This window comes from Solea solea, chromosome 13 (genome assembly GCF_958295425.1).
Source record: "Solea solea chromosome 13, fSolSol10.1, whole genome shotgun sequence".
Classification (NCBI taxonomy): Eukaryota; Metazoa; Chordata; class Actinopteri; order Pleuronectiformes; family Soleidae; genus Solea; species Solea solea.
Genome location: NC_081146.1, coordinates 8,456,246 through 8,481,886, shown reverse-complemented (window position 1 = coordinate 8,481,886; position 25,641 = coordinate 8,456,246). Strand labels below are relative to the sequence as shown.

Below are 25,641 nucleotides of genomic sequence, written 5' to 3'. Positions count from 1 at the left end.
TCACAGTTGTTTCCAACTTTCAGTTAAAACCACTTGTAACAACTTCTGACCACTGTGGCACCAAGTTTTCTTTAGATATTAGCCTGTTAAGAGCAACATGCACTGACTTTCAAAAACAAAAATCAGAACAAATAAACCTGCATAACTTTAATTTACCCGAGAGGAGAGTGACGACAATTTGGGGGATATCAGTAAGATTAAAGTATCTTTTACAAGACAGTCATTTTTTTTATACATACACTAAAATCTATGCAACATGCAGCATTACTTGTGATGGTCCAGGCCATTTTATTTTATCTCCCTTGGGAGAAATGTGGCAAACTGCACACAATAACAATAGAAAACAAGAATAACAGAGCAAAGTGTGTTTGTGTACATAGCACAGTAAAGCTAATAAGAGTTGAGCCGAAGGGTGGAACAAAGAGACAAAGGAAGACAGGACAAGTTGATATTCATGTTGGTGTAATCTTATTCCCCCTGTCGGCATGCATTACAATTTAATGTGTCCTCGGTCTGTGCAGTGGCGTGCACAGACATTTGGAAGGCAGGAGTGAAAAATTAAAAGGGAGCAGGTGCCACTACAGTTATATAATTCCCTATATTCTCTCGCACACCTGTGTTTATCTATAAATGGACATCCTTTACAGCACGGCATCACTTTCTATCACTGTAGATCATTTCCTCTAAGGACAGCCTGTGGGACACAGTCATGTCGGGACAGTAGGGAACTTCCTAGCAGCACCCTTTTTGATTGGAAGGACACTAGGGCTGAGCAATTAATCAAAATGTTATCGAAAACGCAATACGGCTGACTGCAATTTTCAAATCGCAGGAGGCGCGATGTTTGTTAAAGCCTAAATGTGTGTGAAAATATCATTTTAGATGAATTATTGTCTGACAACAAGACTGAAGGGAACATCTTTGTTTCTCACAGATCTGCACAAATATCACACTGTAATGTTTTTTGAATGAAAAGGAGAATTATGATGTAAAAATCACCATTCCCTCTGATATCACCAATCATATCACCATGGCAATCCCTGTCAAAATACTCACAATTAGATATTTGTTGAGCCTTAAGGGGAACCCATAGGAAACAAAGTTGCAAGGGCATCTTAAAGGGCACTGCATCACTTTTCAGACACTCATTTAGAAACAATCAATTGTGTTCTGCTTTAGAGGCCACATATGGATGGCAGCCAGTAGGACACCACTATAGCACTTTTTGTCCATTAGGACCCCTCGGTGCATGGTATTTTCTCGATTCCTTTGGCGAAAATTTGTGGCAACAGCATCATGGGATTATATTTCACAAGTGAGCACTACACAGCAAAACCCGATCCGCTGCTATTGCGTAACAGCGGGTGACATAACTCTCTCCAGCTACAGCCGTGGATAGCGAGAGCGCGCGGGGACAGGGAGGCGGGGGGAGGGGGTGAGACCGAAGCGCACGTCCTGTACACGGCCGGCAAGGTCCAGCTGCACTGGCTCCTCGCTGCTGTGGTGCCTCCGGGGGGAAATTAAATTGTTTCAAAACAACCCAATAAGAGGAGGTGAAGTGTTAGAGGAGAGGAGATGACGGCTGAGTTTTAGAAGCCAGAGTTAGTGAGGAAGGACAGGCGGGAGGAGGCGAGAGAGATGGCAGTGCATGTTTTCAAATGCCTGCGCCGACCCGGGCGCTAGAACCACCAACAGGTAGTGTGACACAGTGTGAGTATGAGTTTTCTCTCATGAGTCTAAGAGCAGCAGCAGCAGCAGCAAGTGGAGTTCAAAGCCGACTGACTCCTGCGTGTGTGTATGTGTGTGTCTGTGTGTGCAGGGTTTCCCAGTGTTCTGAAAAGAGAGTAATGGACTATGAAGAGGCTGACGTGTCCCCCGCTGACACCCCCATCATCAGAAGAGGTAGGAAGAGGCGGCAGCATCACTGAGGCCTCATTCACCGGGCTGAGCACCACACACACTCTTTATACAGTAGGCAATGCACAGCACAATCTAACCTGACCATAGTAATTGTTATTAATGATAATACATATGTGTGTGTGTTTTAAAGGACCAGTGTGTACAACTTCATGACATCTAATGCAGTGGTGGTTTGCTGGTCGTTGAAACAGGGGAAGCTCATTTCAGGCCCAGTTATTTATACATCGATTCTGCAAACAAACAACTGGAACAAGGAAACGCGATAATTATGTACAAATGAAATGCTATAATAGTGTTTTTATTTACAGTGGTTGTATACAAACAAAAATAGGCTAAATCGCCGCGCAAATAACACTCAACAAGCAACTCTTTGTCTACAGACTTCCCTCACAAAACCCCCCCATTCACTGTTGTGGAAGCTGAGCTTCCCTGGAAGTGACGTTTTTGCTAATCAGAGTGGAGCTCACCACAGCGACAAACACCTGTTCTGTGTCGTCCCATAGAGAACAGTCGAAGCTGAGCTTCAAGTGTGTTTAATGCGCAGGCTGCTACAGGAAATAAGAAAACCACGCGAGGCGATCGGTCGTCCGTGACAAACAGCTGATTCTGGACGCACAAGTGACACGTTCTAAACGCGTTCTAGCGCACGTTTAGTATCGAAATGTAAACACAACACAGTGCATATTTCACAACATTTTAGAGGAAGGTGAGCTTTACTTGCTGTCTCAGAGCAATCACCACTGATCTAATGAGTGCAGTTCAGATTCTAACAAATTCTTTAGCAAATAATTGATGCAACTACTGTGGCCTATGATTGCACAATATTATTGGCAGATATTGGCATTAAAATGTATCATCGGATATCGCAAACCCATCAGGATCTTCTAATATGACAAATGACAGTAAAAAAGACTTCTATGCTGGCGCCCTCTACGACTATTTGTTATTTTATTATCTGCTGACATGAGTAGGCAAAATATTACGTTAATTTCACTACAGAAAAGACTAAATGATTTCTGCAGTTGGGCGCAAGGAAAATCTACCCGTCTATCTCTTCCTGTGCACTCATCACCACTATCTTCTTTCCCTCCACTCTCATCCATCTTTACCCCAGTCACCCTCCACATCCGTTTCTCTGTGGTGTGGTTAAGGTGCTGTGAGTGAGTAAGAATGGCAGTAAGTCGCTGTAATCCTCGGGGATTAGATCTTATTTTTGTTTCTGTTTTTGGTCAATGCTTGTCTATTCAAAGCCTCTCCCAGGTTAAAATCACAGGAGGTAAGACTGTTTGTCCCTCTGCAACAGAAACCCAGTACACACCTCTCATACAGCATGGCAGCACAGCCAGTTAACTAATCACACAACATTTGTACCTGTTATCCTCAGTACAGGAAGTACAAATAAAAGGGATCACAGTGGACTCACAGCTACTCGTCAAGGTCTTACGATTTAATTTTACTTAAGTTAACCCTTTAACACCTACATGTAACCCTCAAAAGGGCCAGCGAATGTCCTGTAACTAAATGATTTTGCCCATTTTTCCAGAATCACGTCCAAGATGGCAGTTGTTTACAATTGATTGCATGTCAAAATACTGTTTTGACAATTTGAAATGAAGAAAAACAAAGAGGTTTATTTCGAAAAACACTGCCGATTTTGCGTGTTGAATTTGAAATTTGAACAGTAAAAATATATTTACAATGAAACATTTTTTAAGTCTTTGTCTCTCAATGTGCAAAAACAGGCCTATAATGGAAACTATGTCCAGGTGTTCTTCCCACGCTCTCCTCTCTGGTGACAGAGACGCTGATTCTGCATCTTCCTGAAAGAGTGCGAGTGAAAGGACCGTAATAATGACACATTGGCTTTGACATGCAACTTCTCAGCTTTCAGAAACCATTATAATATTTCTGATAGCACAAACTGTATCAATATCCGATATGCCGATATATCAGGAGTGCACGGGCCAATATCTGATACGGATACATATACATTTTTCCCTGTGCCCAACTGCAGAAGTCATTTAGTCTCTTATATTGAAAATAACATCCTGTTTTTCATACTCATGTTGCAGCAGGTGTAGATATCTTATCAGCAGATCTTTGTGTGTTTGCCAATATCTGACAATACCTTTTAAATCCAATATCTGACGATATCGATATTGTGCTGATAATATTGTGCATCTCAACTTCTTTCCACAAACAATTTCCCATAAACCCCAGATAATCTGCAGGCTTCACTTTCTACTGTTTCCACTGAGAAGTGATTTTGAACAAAATGGTCAAAGTATGAAAGTTCAGGGAACTTGACTAATGTACCTCCATTTCCTATCATGGGTTTTGACATTAATACATATTTAATGACATCATTGAGTCTTAATAAAGAGAGGCATGAACAGGTCAAGTACCATGAAGTAAGCACCAGACAGCTGAAATGAAATATGAGCAAATGTCAGATTAAATAAACTGCCAGGTGTTAAAGGGTTAAACGGCAGCTAACACAGCAGCTACTGGAAGTGCTGTAATGTTGTTTTAATCTGGTTAACGTGGAGTTTCAGTGTGGTTGTTCACTTTTCATACTGCTGAGACAGCTCCTCTCAGAGTGATGAGTCTCTTGGTTTAGTGGCTGTTGTGGGTGTTTTTGCCTTTTTCTCATACGCTGGGTTTGCGTCCCCGCTGCTGCTCCACATTATTGCTCATCCTTATGACTGCAGAGTAAATCTCTGCTCTGCTTATTATTGGATATAAACTGTGTCTGGTGTCCCTCAGAGATCTGTCATGGGCTGTTACTGTATCTCTCTGGAAAGCCAAGTGATATCAAACAAGCAAACTGTTCAATTCTGAATGAATATTATTTTAACAGTTTAGATTTGTGTAGTGCCTTCCAAATACCCAAGGCTGCTTTGTAGAGGCGTCAGTTATTATGGGCTTTCTATCATATTATTAAACCTATTATTAATATCCATGATTATTGATAACACTGTATAGTAGTACAGTTTAAAAAAATAATAATAATAACAGTGCAACAATCTATTCATAAGAGATATAATATTATGGTAATGCCGTCTTGATAATAACAACAGTGATAATGTGTGAATTAGGAGATTTTTACTGTAATACCATGTTATTTAGAATCTGTCTAATACCTTCACATGGTGTAAATATGTTAATATTAATCAAAATTGATGATATTGCTATATTATTTATGTATAAGCTCACTTTATCCTCCCTGATGTCCCACATACATCTCCTTTGTTATTATCAACTGTTATTATTATTATTATTATTATTATTACAACAATAATTACCATAATATTACTTCCCTGATCATTATTATTTTTACTGTACTGTAATGTTATGTACAGCTTATTCCTTTAAACCTGCTCTTAATTTTGTCCCACCTTATTCAGACTATTTATTAGCACTGAAGATTTATGTTTAAATGACTTTAATTCACTTCAATCTTCATCAGCCAAAACCTGGATTATCAGCTTTGCTTTATATATTTTTTAAACATATTATCCTTTCATATTTTTTTACTATTTAGAGCACTTATCTTTTTTAAACAGATCATTCCATCGACCCTGATATTTATATTTGGGTCTTTTTTGCCTTTATTAGACAGGACACAAAGGAGAGGGGGGGGGGGGGGCAAATGCTGCAAAGGACCGTGGGTGGAATCAAACTCTCGGCTCTATCAACTGAGCCATGCTGTGCCCCAACCAGCCTGGATGCACTTTTTTAAAAAAAGTCACACAAGCTTAATGCATGTACAGTAATATGCTGCGTTTGTTCTGTTCTTTGTGCGGGATGCATCGTGTTTTATGTGCAGGCAAAGTTGTCGGCCTACTCTCTGGCTTCAGTGATCGTTAGTGGAGTTATGTAACACAACTGTCACTTCAGCAGTCGGCTTAGATGTCAGAGGGTAGAAACGCTGGTAAGTAGGCAGGCGCTTTACTGTCATCGCATATTCCTACACAGTGACATTCTGTGTGGCAACAATCACCAACTTAGCAGCACAGTAAGAGAAAAACAAGTCAAACAAATTAAACAGTCGCCAACATAGCAGCATTTTAGAGTTCTAGTTTAAAATAATTCAGTTAAAAAAATTGGATAAAGTACCCTTAGGCCAGTAGATAAGCTGTAGTCTATAAAATGCAATACAGCTGGTGAGATTTTGACTGACAATAGGTATTGATGTTGGTCTCTGTATTCACCAGGATCATATACTGTGTGTGTGTGTGTTGGGACATTTTTTGGGAAAGTGAGGACATTTTGAGGACTAAGACTTGATTTTAGGTTAGTGTTAGAATTTTGTTTAGGTTAAGATAAGGGTAAGGACCTAGGGAATGCATTATGTCTTTGAGGGTCCCCACTTACTGTATATGTGTTTCATTTCATTGGGTCACTTATCACAACAGTTTAAATACTTTAAGTATTCTTAAACCATTAAAAACACTTTTCATGAATGACGTCGTGTGTTACAGGGGGATTTTAGTGTGACTCATACTGTATCTGTCATGTCACAGATACAAGAGCATGTGAAGCAAATGCAGACTTTAATGTATATCATGTATATTATTGGAAAATAGTGGCTGAACTGTGGAGTAAAGATTTAGGAAGTCTGAAGAGACTGAAATCAGTTTTTCTCCGGTCTTCTGTTCAGGATTGTTTTTTTTAGGCGTGTATAACAATCTGACTCAATGACACACTGGAGCCATAGTAAATATAACTCCTCCTTAAACACTGTATTGATATATAGCATTTTACTGTTCACTCATGAGTAGCTGTATCTGAAAATGTGTCTTACCTTGATGCAGAAACTCACAGAAAAGCTCTGCCGCTTTATTTCAGTGGTACCTGCTAGGTGCCTGAGAAAGGGAGAGAGGACCAAACTGAATCTAAAACCAGCGTTGTGTTTGTGTACACTATGTTGTTCAACTGTGACCAAAATGGTTTCAAAATTTCAGTTCTCTACTTGTTTGTTTGTAATAAGTGGTTTGACAGTGTGTGGATACTTTGTTACCTCTTAAGTTTACCCTTCCTGGCATAAACACTTTCTCACTATAACATATTCCCTTTAGTTTTTTAAAAAAAAATCTCCAGTAGCTGCTGTTTGCTCCGTTTATTGGGCTTTAAACAACATAAAACACAATGCTAAAAAAAAGTGATTGATGGATTTGCAGAGAAATATACTTTATAGTCCAATTTAATTTAGTGTAAAGATTAAAATGTAAAATAATGATGAAGAGAAGTACAGACAGTGGAGCAAAACCTTTGGTTTGATAAACGTTCATTGTGGACAAATGAAGACAAATCGAGGTGGCACACAGTGATGCTCTGAGAACTTCACTGGCCCCAATGGTGCAGTACGTGCCACTGAACTGTTTGTGTCAGTGTGAGTTAATAATGTCCGCGCTGTGGACACACTGCTACGGATGCCTCCTTTCACAGTATAGTATTGTAGATGATAATGTATATTATTACGAACTTTTGGAATCTTTATTGTGTTGTATTTCTATGTTTAACCTTTATTAGTTTCCTTTTATTTTTCTTGGAGTCTATAAGAAAAAAGTCTGACTTGTATTGAGTTAACTTTAAAACAATAACAAATAAAAAAAAAACAAGAAATATATTTTAGAAAATGCATAATTTATTATTATCATTATCATGTGGTGTCATTATCATTATTTTAATTGAGAATTGAAACACTTTAAAATTTACAATACACTAGAAATTGGCAACCGTCTAGTAACTGTATGGTAATTTCAACTTTATAATATGGTAATTATAATGTTTTTAAAATTCCAACCACATTGATGGCAGCCAATAATAATTCCCATTACTAAGCTGTTAACCGGATATCACTTTAAATATAAATGACTGTAATTGTAACACCTTATTATCCACACATTTGCAATTCTTGAAGTTGAAAATTGCCTTAGAAATTGGATGTTATTCAAATAATTTTAGCTCTGTATTAAAACATTTAAAAAATGTGTTGTTACTCTAAAAACTACCGAAAATCATGCTTTTATTTTGCCGTTAAAGAATTACTAAAAAAAAAAAACATGACTTTTTATCATCAAATTTTTATTTTATTTATCATCATCTTTTAGCTTTTCTTTCGCAGCCACCTGCTGACTGTGTTTGCTCTGTGTTGAAATGTCTTCACATTTTCCGTGTGTGTGTTTGTGTGTTTGTGTGTGTGTGTGTGTGCACACACTGCTCTGCTTTCATTCCATGCGTACTGCTTATGTAGCAAAACTGATTTGATGCAAGGAGGAAAACAGTGGAAACCACAGAGGGCCTGTTCAGGCGCCACACCAAGACTGGCTATACTTCTCTACTTCTTCCACTGATACTTATCTTTTCTGCCATCAAACCTCTCTGTCTCACACACACACACACAACTCCAGAAATAAACACGTGTTTTGCTCGGAACTGACTCTCCATACATTTACTCACTCACTGCATGTCAGGCTTTTTCACAGATGCGGTCAAACAGGCAGACAGAAAAAGAGGAGCTACTGCTCTACAGACAGCCACTTTATCACGCGATTGTGTGTGTGTGTGTGTATTTGTGCATGTGCCAAAGAGTCACTCAAATATAATAATGTACCCGTAAATAGGAATAAAAAGGAATTTAACCTCACCGCTTATTATCAGCCCCCAGCCTTTTGTACCAAACTGCCACGACAAGGCAACAAAAAGGAGTTGTTTACGCTTGTTGTTCTTCAATGCATATTTGAAAGTTTTTATGTCAATGTAATGATCAATTTAGCCCAATATTTCACTGTAAACTTAACACTGCTACTGTGTTACTAGATTTCAGTGATGAAACAAGTACTCTGAAATTACCGAGATGCTCCATCACAAGTAAAAAAAGAAAAAGTTCTGTTGTGCAGCAAAAGTATTGGCGACAAACTGAACTTAAATGTTTCAAAAATAAATAATGCAGAGTTCTAAATTTACTGGATCATTATTGTTGATGCATTAGTTCTTTATGTTATGGTTTTTTAAAATTGTAAGTACATCTATCGTAGAGGGAGGAAGTGTAAAGTATAGACATGCTCAAGTTGACTAAATTGACCTAAAATACTCGTCCAAAGCAGTACAGTCAAAAGCCAGAAGGGGCGTGACATGTCGTTCACCCCCCTTCAAACTTTAAATTTAATTTAAAGTTTATGTGAAAAGCTCAGTTCGGCAAAGCTCAAATGCAGTAACATGTCAAGTTTGATCCACTAACTGTGTCCTTTCTGTGCCTCAGGAGGAGCTTTGTCCAAGAAAACACATCTGAGTAAGTTCTCTTTTACAATCATGTGTCTGTATGTTGACGTGTGTGTGTGTGTGTGTCTGTGTGTGTGTGTGTGTGTGTGTGTACATGTACATGTGGGAATGACATTACTTGGGTTTGTGCTAGATATTTGTGCATGCACAGTGGTTAACGTTAAAGTAAAAATTCAACATCGCACCTGTACAGCAACACGCACACGCACACGCACACGCACACGCACACACACACACACACACACACACACACACACACACAGTTATCGCTGACGTTGGGCCATTAGCAGCAACAACATTGCATATGCTGTGATGCACCTGTGCCTCTCTCTCTCTCTCACACACACACACACAAACAGATACTACTACTTTGGCATCTGAATGCAGATGCCAGTGATAACATCATGTCTTTTTTTAACTTCTTTGGTTTAACACTTTCTGCCTCAACCTAAGCACACCTGGGTGCTGTGTGCCAACCATGATAAACATCCTGGCCATAAAGGAAAAAAAAAACAAGTCTTTATATAAAAATAACGATATAATGAAATATAAATCATGGCACAATACTGTATCCATACTTTGAAGCAATGTATTAATGAAAATATTTTTAACAAAGGTTTTCGGACTTTTGGTTTGATGTTGAATTTAAGTCTCCAACCCCCCCCAAAATGTTTTTAAAATATTTTTTGGGGGGTGTCTCAAGATATCACCTTGCTTGTAGTGTCTGTTTTGTCAGCCTTGTAATTGGGACATGTATCATATCACCTGATTGTTTAATTGAGTGTTGCTTGTGAATGAGTTTGCATTTATTATATTCTGGATTTTGAACAATGTTAGTCTTGTGTTATTGCATCAGTCACAGAATATTGTGACTTAAGCTGGGGACACGCGACAACATTTTACCCACGAGTCTCTAGTCAGCACTTGTTGGGGACAGTCGGCATGGCCGGTTGGCACAGAAATCTGGAACCCAACCTCAGTCACAGTCAGTCAAACATTTGAATTTTTTGAGGCGACTCTGGACGCAATCGGGTACTTTGCACTGATTACTGACTGCAAACACAATGAACAAGCGACGGTGGGACACAGGCCGAAAGGAAGTAGCGGGAATATCAAAAATGGCGATGTTCGTTTACCCTTTGTACTGTTGCTCTCGCGAGAGTTGTTATTTGTTCATTTGGCTTCAGTTGGTTTGTAAAACTGTGAAATCATGTCGTCTGTGACCTGTCATCAGACGCTGTCTGTAAATGTGTGATCCCCAGTCTTTCAGTTATCATAAAAACAACAGTCAGTCAGTGTGCACTCAAAGTCTTGCTAAAAAGAAAGTTGTGTAGTGTGTCCCAAAGCTTTAGCAATGTTGAATCTGATGGAATTGAAATAGTGTGACATTTTTACATGTACTCACAAATTGAATTAGGTGTAGCAAAGAGATATCACTGAAATAAATTGTGCTTGAATGAACTCATTTTTAGTGTAAACAAACTCAAGTGAGAGTTTGGGAGTGAGTAATACTGTATCTCTCTGAAGTGAAGTGTGTGAATCTTTTTCTTCTGCCTTCTCCTTAATGATGCCCGTTCAAAGTGGTTTAAAGCAAAATTCTCAGGGAGTTTTAAAGGTGACAGACGATATAAAGCAAGTCTTTTGATGTGTGCGGCAGAGTGAGGGGGTGAAGGATGAAAACAAAGGTCTAAGGAAAAAGTACCTTAAGTAAAAAGTCAGACCAGGGGACAGTCCCCCCTTTTTATCCTCTCTCTCTTTCTGTCTGTCTCTCTCTCTCTCTCCCTCTCTCTCTCTCTCTGTCTCTCTCTCTCTCTCACACACACACACCTAACAAGGAAGGTGAGGCGGTGACTGACACTCAGAAGTCTGAATATGTGTGCTGAAGTTGCAGTGAGCGCCACAACGAGTTCGATAAAGGGAGGAACAAAAGAAGAATAAGACGGGGTAGAAAAAAAGAAAGAAAGTATGCGTTAAAAAGAAAGAGTATTCTAAGATAAAGTGAGAGGAACAGTGAGTTTGTGAAAGTGGGCCAAACGTCTGAGACAAGTGGAGGAGTGATGATGATGCGAGGTAGGGATGAAGTACTTTTGCTGTGTGTGTGTGTGTGAGTGTGTGTGTGTGTGGGCAGTACAATCAAAGATGTTTTATCAATCCGATCGCTTATCTCCCTTTTTTGCTCATTTCTCTCCAGTCGTCAGACTTTATAGTTATTGAAGTGATAGCATGACTGTGACCCGTTAGATTCTCATGGCGCGCGGTAAACTGATAATGGCGTCCTTTTAATGACACATTTAGCTTTGGAATAGCTGCTGTCGGTTCTGTGAATTTGAGGAGACGTAAGACAGTTAGCAAAACTATGCATATTTAATGTTAATGCTTGAATCAGCCAAATGCAACTTTTTGTCCCTCTGTTGATCCCATACAACACACCAGCGCTGGGCGATATGTCCCCAAAATCTTCAGTTAATTCACAGTCAATATACCATTGTAAACGATATTTAAAACGATTGAAAATGGAAGAAACTAATTTAGGAAATGTAAAACAGTTTGTTTATACCAGGGGTGTCAAACTCAAACCTGGGCATCTAGTCTGGTCAAGAGGGGGAAAAAAAAAATATTCAGTACAGGGGTGGGCAATATGATCTTAAAATGATAACGCAATATTCCATCATGATATAAAGATATTCATGATCAAATTTCACAAAATTTCAAAGTAAAAGTGCTTGTTTTGGTATGGAACGATGCACGACTTACTGATAATAACGTATTTGGGATTAAAAATATATCAAGCAATAGCAAAAGCAGAGAAATAAACCCAAACATATTCTAATGTTAGTAATGTGATAATTACAAAAAAAAGTCTTATTATTTTTTTATACTATTATAAAAATATTGCTGGCAAATATGTTCAGTATTATAGTCCGTCTATATTCTTTCGTAGGCCATGTTTTCTTTATGATATCAAATGAAGTGGTGGGCCATAAGCCGCCACTTTGACACCTCGGGTTTATACAACGCTTAAATATATGGATAAATATGAAATGCTTGTGATATTGCGCTGTAATAAATATATATATATACATATATATACACATATGTATATATATATATATATACTGTATATACATATATGTATATATGTATATATATATATATATATAAATATATATATATATATACTGTATATACATATATATATACAGTATATATATATATGTTATGAGCCCTATTGGTCTTTGTTTTGAAAGTGGACTTAGTCTTGATTGGCTGTTACTGGCTGGTACATTCACATTGACACATATGTGATTCAGTTTTATGGTTTTGCTAAAATGACTCACACTGCGTCTCCCTTTGATGAATTTAAGATTTGAATCATGCCTCGGATATTTCTTTCCTCCTCCACTCCCACATATACAGTGCAGCTCAGGTAAGAAGCATGGGTGGTTTTAAAGGGTGGGAATCAGTGTATTGTGCTGTGTGATACGAAGCAATGATAAGACCCTCGAGACCAGGCGAGGACATTTGACAGACAGGAAAAGAGGACGCTGCGTTTTGAAGGGAGTGACTCCACGCACGTACAGTAGACAGGATGCAGAGGAAATGGTACATTTAGTTTAAATGTGAATACATTTGACTTCTGACACAGATATTCTGTAAATGAGCAGGGTAAAAGCACACAATTAAAGACAAAATGAGAAATAAAGAAAAAGTCCCGATATGCAAGATATGCTTACATACAATATCCTGCAACACACACACAGGTTTGCACAGCTGTTGAGTGTGGACACACACTAACCAAGATAATTAATGTCCAAACATAACCTTAACTTGACCACAATTCAAATCTTAGCCCTAAACGTGAGTTAACCAGTGCTTGAGAAATGAGGTTCAGCCTCATAAGGACCAGGTTTTGGTCTCCTTGAGGACTTCTGGTCCTGGCAAGATGAGTGTTTATGACAGAAAGGGTCCTAAAGAGGCAACAAAAACAAGTACACGCACACACACACACACAGACACACATATATATATATATATATATATATATATATCTGTAGCTGTTTGTTAGATGGCACCAAGATAAAACATTTGTGAGTGTCGATACCTTATTATCACATTTTAATTCTATGGTGCCAATTACACACACGTACACAATAGGCACAATTGGCTTCCTACTGTCACAAATTATGCAAAAAATCCTTTTTTTTTTTGCATAATTTCATGCAACATTTCATAAGTCTTTGTTGTTGTGTTCCGGGGGATTCCTGTGTAGATTCTTTATAGCGTTTCTTTATCACAAAGGATTTCCTTGTTCCTCCGGGTGCAGAGACCTGCAGAACGCTTCCAGAGCAGAAAAAGGCGGTTGGCGTCAGATCAAAGCGAACATCAGAATTTGCAGGTGACACATTCCCTCCCAAAATATGGTGAAAGAAACACAAAGAGTGGAGCTGAATCATAGCCTTATGCTGCTGTCAAAACATTACCTCTTGCAAACACCGTGGTGGTATTCAGTCTGCATTTCAGAGTCAGAATATGATAAATCAGGCACTCGTTGGTGTCACATCTACACTGATAATCTGCCCTTTCCTCAGATAAGGAACCGTTGCTATTTTGTGTTTTGTTGTTGTCAAATAATGAATGAAATTTGGTTGTATGTTCAACAGAAATGTCTCGCACAAAAGATTTAATTGAACAACTTATGTAAAAAATAGTAAGTTAATTAACCCAGTTTATTATTGGCAATAATCTTCAGTTATTTGTAGCGAACACAGCCCTCGATTCCTCTGCCTCCTGTAAAGGGAATCATTTCTCTAAATGTCTTTTTCAGCATGTCATTATCACTGATTTGTGTTACCATAGACAAAGTTATCATGTTTGGCTCTGTGCGACCAGATCAGTTACTTTAAATCTGGCATGATACATGTCTTTTTATTTACTATTTCTTACTGTATCAATTGCAAATACATAAAGGACCACTTGTAGTTTATATACATACACAAATTTTGAGACATACACGGCGATTTGCCGTGATTATTTACCAAGCGATGCGAGACATTTCAAAAAAACACAACAACAAGCTTAAATCTATTCTTCAGTAGTACCCTAGTTTTCTTTATTATTAATAAGATTGGGAAAATGTATCATTTGACTTTTTCACAATATATAAATATATGCAAAAATGTTGTATTGTAGACGAATAAAAGATGAGTAATAATTGGTATAAACTAGTTCTCATATTTTGGTTCTAACGCAGTGCAATTCAGAACTTTTTTGTGAGAGATACACTGTTTTTTTAGTCTCTGTGTGTGTGTGTGTGTGTGTGTGTGTGTGTGTACAAACACTGCCTGCACTCTTGCGTGCGTATATACCAAAGGTAAGCTTCCGTCAAAGGAAGGTTGAGGTTTTTTGTCCGTTTACAGTGTAAAGAACAGACTGCTGACAAGGTGATTTCAGGCAGTGGCTGATGAGTTTAGTGGTAGTGTGTGTATCGTCCTTCCCCCCCAGATGCCCCAAATATGCACACACGCACACACACACACTTTCTGAAATCTCCTCTTTTTTTCCTCTACCTCTTCAGGCCTCTTTGTTACTCGCCTGTTGCCTTTAGTCAGTTTTCTTGTGTTTCTTGCAGTTTGTCTGTAATTTAGCGTTTGTTAAATCTGATGTATCGTACTTGGAAGGTTTGTGCTCATCAATACTTGAAAGCCATAAAACTTCAAGTCAGTCAGTCGATCATTTTATTGCCTTTGTCTCATCAGTTTTGTGCAATGACGGTGGGAGCCTTGATACGTCTAAATAGTGATACACAGCAGTAAATACGCAATTCCAACGTCTTTTAATAAGCGGAAACGTGGGCGATTGGTATGCTAACGTTTAAATATTTTCATCACTGCACATTCACACCTCCTCCCTTTTTCACATCACGTATGCATTGATAATACATTGATTTTAGAAAAAAAAAGATCACATTGATTGTTTTTTATTTTTTTGGTTTCACATGGAGACATCAGTTGACTTGACCATGTCCTGTCTAATATTATTTTAAATTCAACACGTCTGTAAAGCTCTGGTGTGTGAGCAGAACTCAACAACCCCTCAAAGATGAATAAAGAAAACACTCATCTTTATATTACTTTCTCTTTATCGCTCTCTCACACAGTCACAGACACACACACACACACGCAGATGCAATGTATGATTGGTGTCGGCCTGTGGCTGCAGATAACATGTACAAACAGTAAAATGGTGAGTTCAGATTGCGTTGTGTTAAAATGGTGTTTAGTTAATTTCCTTTTCCCTCCCTGTGTCTCTCTGACCATCGAAGACTGTTTCTTTTTTCGTTTTGAAAACTGAAAACAGATGTCAAAATATTGCTCGAGATAAAATGCTCCATGTCTAGTGCATAATGTAACTATCACAAAGTTTTTGCAGGAATAGTGTGTGAATTTAAGTGTGTGTGTGTGTGTTTCTTTGCCCGCGGGGAGCAAAAAACGTACAAACAGCAGTTAGGCACTTAGTTGTGATGGTTTAAGGTCAGGGTAAGGAGCTAGGGAATGTGTTATGTCTGTATGGTTTCCTCACAGAGATAGAAAAACAAGTTTGTGTGTGTGTGTGTAAACTGTGAAAGGTTGTGGGTCACAGTGGATTTCCTGTTGTTTGAGGTTGACAATCAGAACTGAAATAGCAGAAAAAAAGAACCCTGATGTGATGTGACCAGTGCCGTTCTCTGATATTTAGTTTGCAGACAGATACAGTGTCACATCATCTGCTTGTCTTTTTTATAATCTGTGAAACTCTCTCTTCCTTATCATGGTCAATCTTGAGGTTAATCTCAATAGTCTCCTCTATTAGTAGAAACCCCGGAGTCTTCTGCAGTGATAACTCCTGCGACGTCACACTGCTTCATTATCTGAATTCACATCACCACAGACCGACTGACCTGCTCAGGAGCCTGCGAGTGATCCCTGTGGCACTGAACAAAGAGGGCACACACTGACACACTAACACACACTCTTGCACATATCTGACACAGTTATGCACGGAAATGCAAGCGCTACTGTAAAGAAGCATCGGCGCGAGCTTCACAGGTGACGATCGGGCGCACATTTGTAGAAGGAAGTGAGCAGGTGACAGGGGAGAGACTATTTACAAATGTGATGATTATATTGTGAGCTTTACAGCGTGATGAACACTGCTCCATCTTTGAGTTGACATTTTGTCGGCAAGAGCCTTTTCTGCACCTGTCACCACATCAGGGTTCCTACCGTTGAATCTAATGACTTCTGTTTCTGACAAAAATCACCACTTGGCAAATTAGGATGAGGGGTGTAAGAGTTTACTGAGATCAGGTGTGTGTGTGTGGGGGGGGGGGAGAGAGGGGTGAGAGGGGGATGGCCATTACTGGCAGTGAGGAAGGAGAAGAGTGCATTACTGGCAGCTGTGTCCTTTATGAGCGAGATAGAGAAGGATTCACAAAGACAGAAGTGACATGAAAGAGGGACAGTCAGAGTGAAAGAGAAGTCAAGTCAACCACTTAAAAGGACTCTGAGGTTGACACCTTCACATTCTCCGTCTTTCTCCATTTGCAAATATTCCACAACTTCTTATTTGATGTTGTTTTGTTCATTTTTTTTTTATTAAGGTAAGGGTTGTCTGAGAGGAAAATACCTTTGGTCTGGTCACACAGTGACTGATGGATGGTTCAGGGGAAGTACAGCTGAAGGCATCACTTCTCACTGTGGGAATCGCTCTCCACTTTAATTACTGCTTAAAAAAATATGCAGTGTCAATGTTAGTTGACAAATTGTAGTTTGTAAGATTTAAAATGAGGTTCTAAAATGATTTATAATATTTTAATGGTGCCTGCTTTTTGGTGCTTGTGATCTTGTCCGTTGCAGGACTTTAGTATTTGACTAGTGTCAGGGTCCCAGTCACATGTTGTTCCCCGTTAGCTCAACTGGTAAGATGTTGCACTTTTGAGTCCCAGGTTCACGACCCAGCCGTGACAGACCGGTACACTCACTCATCTTCTACCTTATCCTCCACATTTATTCTATATTATGTCATTATGATTTGATCTGACTACAGATGTGAAAGAAAGGCAGAATGTTTTCATCTGTTCACTCCTGCGTGGCTTAGATTTGGTTACATTGCCATTTAAAAATGATAATTGTGACAATAAAAAAATAAAATTGATATAAAACAGTGCATTTGTATGTAACTTTTACTGTTAAATAAGGTCTGAAGGGACCTTTGGACCCCGGGAATCTTCACATGATCAAATCTGGCCCTTTGGGTTTGGACACCTCTTTGTTAAAGTAATCGGTGTCGGTGTAGTGTTCCTATTAAAGTGATCATTGTAATAATAATAATAATAATAATAGTCAATAGTAAAATCAATGCCTACCCATGTCTACAATATCTAATGAATAGTTTATGCAACTTTCAACACTTAAGTCACAAAATGCCACAGTTATACTCACTGATGGAAGCAGCCGTGAATGGGAAATGGCTGATTTCAATCAATGGATTTGTGTGAAATGCCGGGGTTCACCCTGGACACAGATCGCAGGGCCAACATAGAGAGATGAGCAACCATTCACTGTTACATTTGACCACATTTCTGTCCTATTTACCTCTGTATGTTTGTCTCTATGTTTCTGGACTGTGGGTAGCTGGAGAAAATCCTCACACACAGTTGGAGAACATAGAAACTCGACACAGAAAGGCCCTCGGTTGATCCCGGGAGGCCATTTCTAAAGAAGTGAAGGAGAAACTCTCCACCTTCTATTCCTCCCCTATAATCATTCTCCATCCACATCTTCGTCTGTGTGTTATTTCCGAACGTCCATGGTGCTGTTTGCTCCTGCTGCAGCACCATGGACTGTTTAGTTCCTGTCTGTCAACAACACGAGTGATTTAACTGCTGTTACCTCTGTGTTTATTCAGCCCAGATTGAAGTTATTCCGTGCAAGATCTGCGGTGATAAGTCGTCAGGAGTGCATTATGGAGTCATCACGTGTGAAGGCTGCAAGGTGAACTGCAACACCACTCACACATGCTGCACGTACACATGTGATTGTTTTACTTTTACAAGACTTTTATATGTTGTGTGTTTGTGCAAAATAAAAGCACCGATTACTGCTGGCAGTATTTTGTCTCATCAGTGTTTGACAGGATTATGCTGAGACAGAAATCTCTTGGAGTACCTCACTGATTCCCAAAGTGTGGGCTATGGGCCCCTAGTGGACTGTGCCGGTACATCTTTCTATCGTCTTGAACCAGTCGTCTCTTCTGCTTATTTTCTCTTTTTGGACTAATCTCTCTAAACCCTAGAGATGATTGTGTGTGAAATTTGTTTCTGAAATACTCAGACCTTGTCCAGCACCAACAATAGGTCGTCTGGACCATGTCTACGTGGCCTAAATGCATTGAGTTTCTGCCACGTGATTTGCTGATTAGATATTTGCGTGAAACCAGACGTCAACGTCTGGTTTCACGCAAATATCTAATCAACAGGTAATTTTCATCATCCATAAAAGTCCAGCTCTCTCTTCAAAGAGCAACAACCTCTGCTCGCTCAAGCATCTTCTTCATGGAATGCTTTGTGTGGCTTTATGACATAACAGTGTCACACTTTTCTCCTGATGCTGTTTAAATTATTTCTCTTAAGTCCACAGGTTGGTCACCACTTGGTCAAACCCTGATATACCATTATCAGATTTTGTAACTCAAACATCTGCTTCAGAGACTGTTAACCTTGCATCCTTCACCTCCTCAGGGATTTTTCCGGCGCAGCCAGCTGCCCTCTGTGTCCTACTCCTGCTCCCGGCAGAGTAACTGTCAGATTGACCGGGCCAGCCGAAACCGCTGCCAGCACTGCCGTCTGCAGAAGTGCTTGGCACAGGGCATGAGCAAAGATGGTGAGACACAAACGCAGCCCCACACACACACAGAGAAACACCTCCTCTACTTCTCTACATGTTTTTCCTTTATTGTTATCTTCCTCAGCTGTGAAGTTTGGACGGATGTCCAAAAGCCAGCGCGATTCTCTGATTGCTGAAGTGGATAAGCACCGTCAGCAGCAGCAGCAGCAGCAACAGCAGCAGCAGCAGCAGCGGCAGCAGCAGCTTCAGGGAGATGCCCAGTCTGTGTTGTCCTTCCCCAACAAAGCCAGACAAGACCGCTCGTCCCAGCTCCTTCAGCCCATGACTTCGGCCTATTCCTTCCCCGGTGATGCCGAGCTGCTGTCCTACACTGCTGATGTCCATCCTTACCTGGTGTACTCTGCAAACGAGTCGCAGGGGCTGATCTACAGAAGCTCCAGCATCTCCCCAACCTCCAGATCCCAGAGTAGGGGAGGCAACAGTGGACACCCTGACATAAGAGGTGATGCTCTGATAAGTGATCTTCACAGTTTCCTTTATCCTCCTCATGTTACATTCTCATTTGTTCCGTTTCTTCCTGTCAGGATTTGAGTCGAGGCAGCCACCCCATGATCTGATGGCGCTTCATCCCTACAGCTCTCTGGAGGAGTCTTACAGTATTTATTCTCACTCTCTGCGAAACATAGGTGTGCAGGCTGCGCAGGAGTATGTACACATGTACATCTAAGTGTGTAATAGTCTCAACATTTATGGGTTCTTCTGCTTTGTTTCCAGATGAGCTTTGTGCCAGCATTGTGCGTTCCCACCGAGAGACCAGCCAGTACAGAGTGGAGGAGCTGCAGGCTCTCAAATGGAAACTCTTCAGCAGAGAGGAGATTCAGGCCTACCAGAGCAAAGTAAACCAGCCGTGATCATGATTCTTTTTCTTTTTCTTTCATCCATCCATCCATGGCAAACCTTTGTGAATCCGTTCACAATATAAATCCTAAAAAAATACTATTTTGTTACATGATTCTGATTCTGAGGTTTGTTATTTAAAACATTATAATTCCTCAGTGAAAGGCTGGAAAATGAAGTAATTGGGAAAATGAGCTTGTACTTCTCACTTGATTCATAAAACCAGTCAACATTTAGTTTTAGGTTTCCTTCAATAGAATATTTTGTAAATTTAGTAAGTTATCTTTACATTCAGAGGTAAATAGACGCTAAAGCACGGCATTTATGAGTGGACACCAGTGTGATTGGCAGCTGATATTGTCCAATAGGGGTCTGACATTCTGTTGCAGTCTATGGTCCCGACAAGGGCTGAACCATTCTGAATAAAATATTGAATTGTGATATTATTCGTGATATCAAAAGGAATGGTCATTTTTTGCATGATTATTCTCATTTTCATTAAAAAAAAAAAAAAAAACATATTTAAAAAGATTGCTGTGTGATATTTGTGCAGATCTGTGAGTAACAAAGATGTTCTGTTCAGTCTGTAGAATAAGACGTGCAAAGGTCAATACAATCATTAATCTAAAATTATATTTTGACACACATTTTAGCTTTAACAAATATTGCAACTCCTGCGATTTGAAAATTGCAGAAGGCCGTATTGGGATTCCGATACAATTTTGGTTCCCAGTCTGTGGGAATAACTATAACGCTTATTCTTTGAGAGATGGAGGGGGTACAGTAGCTGCAGTATATCCAGTCTGATCTGAGTCTCCAATGAACCTTGTCTCACATGTCTGTGGACTAAAGGAGGAAACCGGGGAAAAACCTACGCACACGCGAGGAAAACATGCAAAATCCATACAGGAAGGTCCCGGTCAATCCAGGATTCAAATGAGCTAAAAGCTTGCAGATGGTGCTTACCACCACCACTGCATCTCTGTGCAGCCTGGTTCCCAAACACTGTTGTGCATTAGTGTGACCTTTTTCAGACAACTTCTAAAGAAAACGTTTTTTCGTTTGAAAAATGTAAAACATTTCAATATTCCACTCCCTCCTCCGTATTAAATCATTTAGAAAGTTCATGTTCAGTTAAAAAGGAGAATATTAATATAAGCCATGTATCTTATCTTATTTAAATGATAATCATTTTTCTCCTCTCAGTCCGAGGATGACATGTGGCAGCACTGTGCGATTCAACTGACCGATGCCGTGCAGTATGTGGTGGAGTTTGCAAAACACATCCCAGGTTTCCGCACACTCAGCCAGAATGACCAGATTGCCTTGCTGAAGACAGGTGAGTTTACCTGCGACTCTAAAGATGAGACCATCTGCTTTGTCCTCTCACCTTCTTTTAACTGCTTCCCTTTCTTCCCCACAGGCTCCATGGAGGTAGTTCTGGTCAGGATGAGTCGCTCTTTCAACACAGAGAACAACACGGTTTTCTTTGACGGGAAATTTGCTGGAATTGAAGTGTTCAAGTCTTTGGGTGAGGACTTCTTCGTACCCTCATAGAAGAGCAGATCTAAGAGCACAGTTTTATAAATGCGGTGCCTCATCATGTGGTGTGCTCTCTCCTGCAGTGTGTGGTGATTTGATCACAGCGGTGTTTGACTTTGCTCATGACATGTGTGCTCTGAAGCTCACGGAGCAGCAGATCGCTCTCTTCAGTGCTCTGGTGCTGATCAACGCAGGTATCGACTCACCTCATTCTCTCAACCGATGCTGCTTTGAAAGGCTGTAAAACACTTGAGTGCAGGACAGTCTGGTTGGTTAGGGGGTCAGGTTTAACAGGCAGTGTTACTTAGACCTTTTTCGAATTCCATTACTTTCTGAATTTGCACATTTAAGGGGTATTTATTAATTTATGCGCAGGTGCACCCATGATAATTTGCCGTGGGAATAATACACGACTCCTTATGTGGACTTCCTGGGGGTGTGTGTTTATAGGTCACATATTCAGACTTTAAATTTTGTTTTTCGTCTTCTTATGTGTTTGCTGAGTCAAAGTTATGATTCGTTTTTATATCACATTTTTAGTCGTGATATAAAGTAGCAATAATTGTGCAGAAGTCACATAAAATAGACGTTAGAATTGTTCATAAAAACGAGCCAAGTGAACTTCGTACTGTGACCTATTTCCAAATTTCACAAATTCAATTCAATCGATTTTAAACATTTTGACTACTTTTTGCTCCGGTGTGTTTATATAGTAAAACATTTTTCATCAGATTGCCTAGGTTGTGCTGAAAAGCAGATATAACACACTCTATATTGCACATTCTTATACTCTCTCCCACTCTGTGGGGCAAAGTAATAATTGCTGCAGAATACATTACACATGTATTAACCCCATATGTGCTTAAATCCACACTCATATCTATAAAGAGAGCTCAGAGAGGCTGGTGACTAAAATGTATTGCACCTATTAACCAACAAACTGTGGTATAGTTAACCTATTGAGATAAGACGGGCTACATCCCTAAAAACATTTGACCTTTTTGATTTTATTTTGTGTGTAACTTCTTTTTACCTCCCCTTTTCATAAAAGGAAAAATGCTACATATTATAATCATTATCCCACGATGGTCATTTAAATTGTTTTAGTCCAATGTTGTTTTATTTTATCATTCTAAATATTATTTCAATATCTACTCACCCAGCCTCAGTCAGCCTCTATGCCCCCTAGTGGCTGTTCCTCGAAACAGCATATTTACAAATTCCTCACTGCAGAATAAACTATTTACTCCAACTAAAAAATGGTTTTGTTCTCGTCTTTCTGTGCAGACCGACCATGTCTGGAGGACAGGAGCAGGGTCCAGCGAGTACAAAGAGGCGTGGAGTTAGGACTCACACACATTCTACACCGAGACAACCAAGAAAGTCTCTTGAACAAGGTACACAACTCATTATAGACTAGATATTTTCAGGGTCATTTTTGTCACTGGTTAAAAAAAAAGAAAGGAAAAAGAATATTCATTCTTCAATTTACATGCTCACCTTCCCTAAGAGGATGTCTCACGTGTCTGTGTCTTCCCTGCAGCTCTACCAGAGGATGGCAGTGTTACGCTCACTATGCCTTCTTCACATGCAGAATCTGCTTTGGTTCAGTCAGCGTTACCCCCACACTGCTCACTCCCTGTTCCCTCCGCTCTACAAGGAGCTGTTCGCCTCTGAGGCAGAGCTGCTGCCAGGGACCACTCACTGAAGACAGACACACACACACACACACTTTTACCTTATTACTTTCTCACAGAATCTATTTTTCTAATATTGAGAATAAATGAGAAAACCACAGTAATCATAGCGTGTTCAGTGTTACATGACTTCCAGCAGAGCTTTGTTTTTGATAGATGATTTCAAACTTAAAGTGCTGTTTTCAATGTTTTCAAAGACTAAATCTAACAGCTTTTACTCCCTTTGTGTTTTGTTCTTCTTTGATGCGACGCTGTCGTCAGGACGAGGGGGTCGATTTTCTCTCAGGTTGTTCTGTTGTGTTTCTGTGCAGTTACAGCAACTGTGTGCCGCTGTGTTGTCAGGCAGAGAGATGCAAAGCAGCAGGACAGAGTCTGCGTGTTGTAAAAGTTCAAATCCATTCAAAACGTTGAGGGTGTGGGTGACTTTGGAAAATGGTAAAAGAAAACATAGAATATCAGGTAAAAACAAAAAAGACCTCTAACATCAAATGTCCTCACTAGACAAACAGATTTGTACAGCATCACATCTTGCAAATAATAATACAGCTATACTTTTGTCATACAGCCAACAGTGTTATCTCTTTATGTCCCAAATTCAGTGCACTGCACTCTTCTCTTACATTAGTTTGTCCAAAGTAGAGCAATCTGGTATTAAAGACTTATACTCAGTGTTAAAGATAGATTCTGTACATCTGTAGTACCCTTAATATGTTGTGTTTTTAAAAATGTAAAATGTGCAAAATGTTTTTAAAAGTTGAAAAGATTTGATCCACAAAACCTGAAAAATGTGATGTGATCACACCTATAAAACACTCTCCACTTACATGTGATCTGTCACTGGCATTAAAAAGCAACAACTTGCCTCTCTGCACAGATCGGCGTCACATATTGACTTAAAAGTCCCACGAAGCAGCAGGGCCTCTACATTTTCTCTCGTCTGTGTTTGAATGTCACAGACACTGTAGAGTCTACAGTGTAGACGATGCTTTCTCTTTCTTTTTTTTGTATCAGATCAACTTGCATATGTTTTTTTGTTTTCTCAAATTGCTCTTTGAATAAAGCCATGAGAAAAGAGGAGATGGTGAGAGGGTTCAGCAATAAGCTCTCTATGTCTCGATGTGTCGTCTGTTAAGTTAAGTTAAGTTAAGTGCACGTAGATCTTCTAATAAACTGCTGACGCTGTGATACCAAGTGCACTGAACGTCTCATCTGTAACACACGGGAAATGTATTTTTGAACGATTCTTAAGAAAGCTCTTGACTGGCATAAAATAGTGTATTAATATCATACTGAATAAGAGTTAAGCATGATGATTAATCCTGCTCACATTGACACATAGATAAAGAGAACCAGCAGTTAAAATTGCAGCTGCAGCATGTATCACAGTGGAAGTGTTAGTCATCATGTGTGACCAGATGGCAGACTCAGCTGTGGGGTAAAGTTGTTGTCAGGTTGTCATAGACAAAACCTGTTGCTAACCACTTTAAGAGGAAGTCAATGACAATGAGTCAAGTGTATGTGGTAAATGCGTGTGTGACTTTGTGACTCTGTGATATGATATTGATGTCTTCTTCTCTCTTTTGTTGGATTTAGACAACTCTTATGTTTGAGAGTTTTCCAACTGCTGTAACATGCACTCATTGTATTGTAACTTCATTGTTCCCTTGTCATAATGAAAGCGCTTGGTGACATACAGAAGCTTATGTAGTGAAGAGGTGATAAGTGGGAGGAGGAGGAGGAGGAATTAACTTTCAGGGTGTGGGATTGCCACACCACCTCAATTGAGGTCAAGTAATTGTAACTGTTCTCAATTTTTTCTCAATTTCTTAACCTACTGAAAGTAAAGGACAGCAGCGAGAACTACAGTCAAACATACACAGTCCACTGTCAGTTCATGAACATACAGTATTTTGAGCAGATAATCAGAGCTTCAGACTTTTCAGTGTGAGTATAAGAGAGAGTCAGAGAGGAAGAGAGATGTCAGGTCCTCTTGAGTTAGCTTGTTTTTCCCTGCGCTTTGACCTTTCAGAGGAATTTGAGTTTTCCAGACTCTCATCGCTCAGCACCACGATGACCAGTACTAACAACAACAACTGCAAACTAGATTCCTGAGATCATGTCCACGATATGATGGGAAATGACTGTGGGCAGAATAAATAATCTCTCCACTCCACTTAAACTGTGGCCTACAGAGAGTAAACCGCACAAACTCATTAAGTAACACGGCTTCACTGGAAAATTCTCTCTTGTCAGAGACATGTTGTGTAGAAGTCAAAGACAGATTGTCAGACATGAGAACTTTGTTCTCAGTCTCACTGGTAGCTACCAAGTACATGAATAACATATACAGGTAGTATTAAGTCATTTTAGAATAGAATAGAATGGGCTTTGTTGTGACTGTAGTTGTACAATAA

General features: G+C 39.5%; 1 protein-coding gene across 3 annotated transcripts; it reads left to right on the top strand.

The window, feature by feature from the left end:
- Window positions 1-1,421: 1,421 nt before the first annotated feature.
- Window positions 1,422-24,330, top strand: rorc (RAR-related orphan receptor C). 3 transcript variants are annotated; one of them, XM_058648052.1, is made up of 13 exons: window positions 1,422-1,695; window positions 1,820-1,902; window positions 9,188-9,217; window positions 18,154-18,239; window positions 18,986-19,127; window positions 19,216-19,593; window positions 19,676-19,777; window positions 19,866-19,987; window positions 21,195-21,327; window positions 21,412-21,519; window positions 21,614-21,724; window positions 22,818-22,927; window positions 23,074-24,330. In XM_058648052.1, exons 1-13 carry the CDS (start codon window positions 1,649-1,651, stop codon window positions 23,236-23,238), a joined length of 1,617 nt encoding a protein of 538 aa, XP_058504035.1. In that variant the 5' UTR covers window positions 1,422-1,648; the 3' UTR covers window positions 23,239-24,330. The 3 variants fall into 3 exon arrangements, with proteins under 3 accessions (XP_058504035.1, XP_058504036.1, XP_058504037.1); XM_058648053.1 differs by having other exon boundaries at window positions 1,422-1,710; XM_058648054.1 differs by lacking the exons at window positions 1,422-1,695; window positions 1,820-1,902; window positions 9,188-9,217 and adding an exon at window positions 11,065-11,277.
- Window positions 24,331-25,641: the final 1,311 nt, after the last annotated feature.

Coding starts and splice junctions, on each gene's coding strand:
- rorc (XM_058648052.1), top strand. CDS start 1,649: ATGTTTTCAAATGCCTGCGCCGACCCGGGCGCTAGAACCACCAACAG. Junction 1,696..1,819: donor GGCGCTAGAACCACCAACAG/GTAGTGTGACAC, acceptor CTGTGTGTGCAG/GGTTTCCCAGTGTTCTGAAA. Junction 21,328..21,411: donor GATTGCCTTGCTGAAGACAG/GTGAGTTTACCT, acceptor TCTTCCCCACAG/GCTCCATGGAGGTAGTTCTG.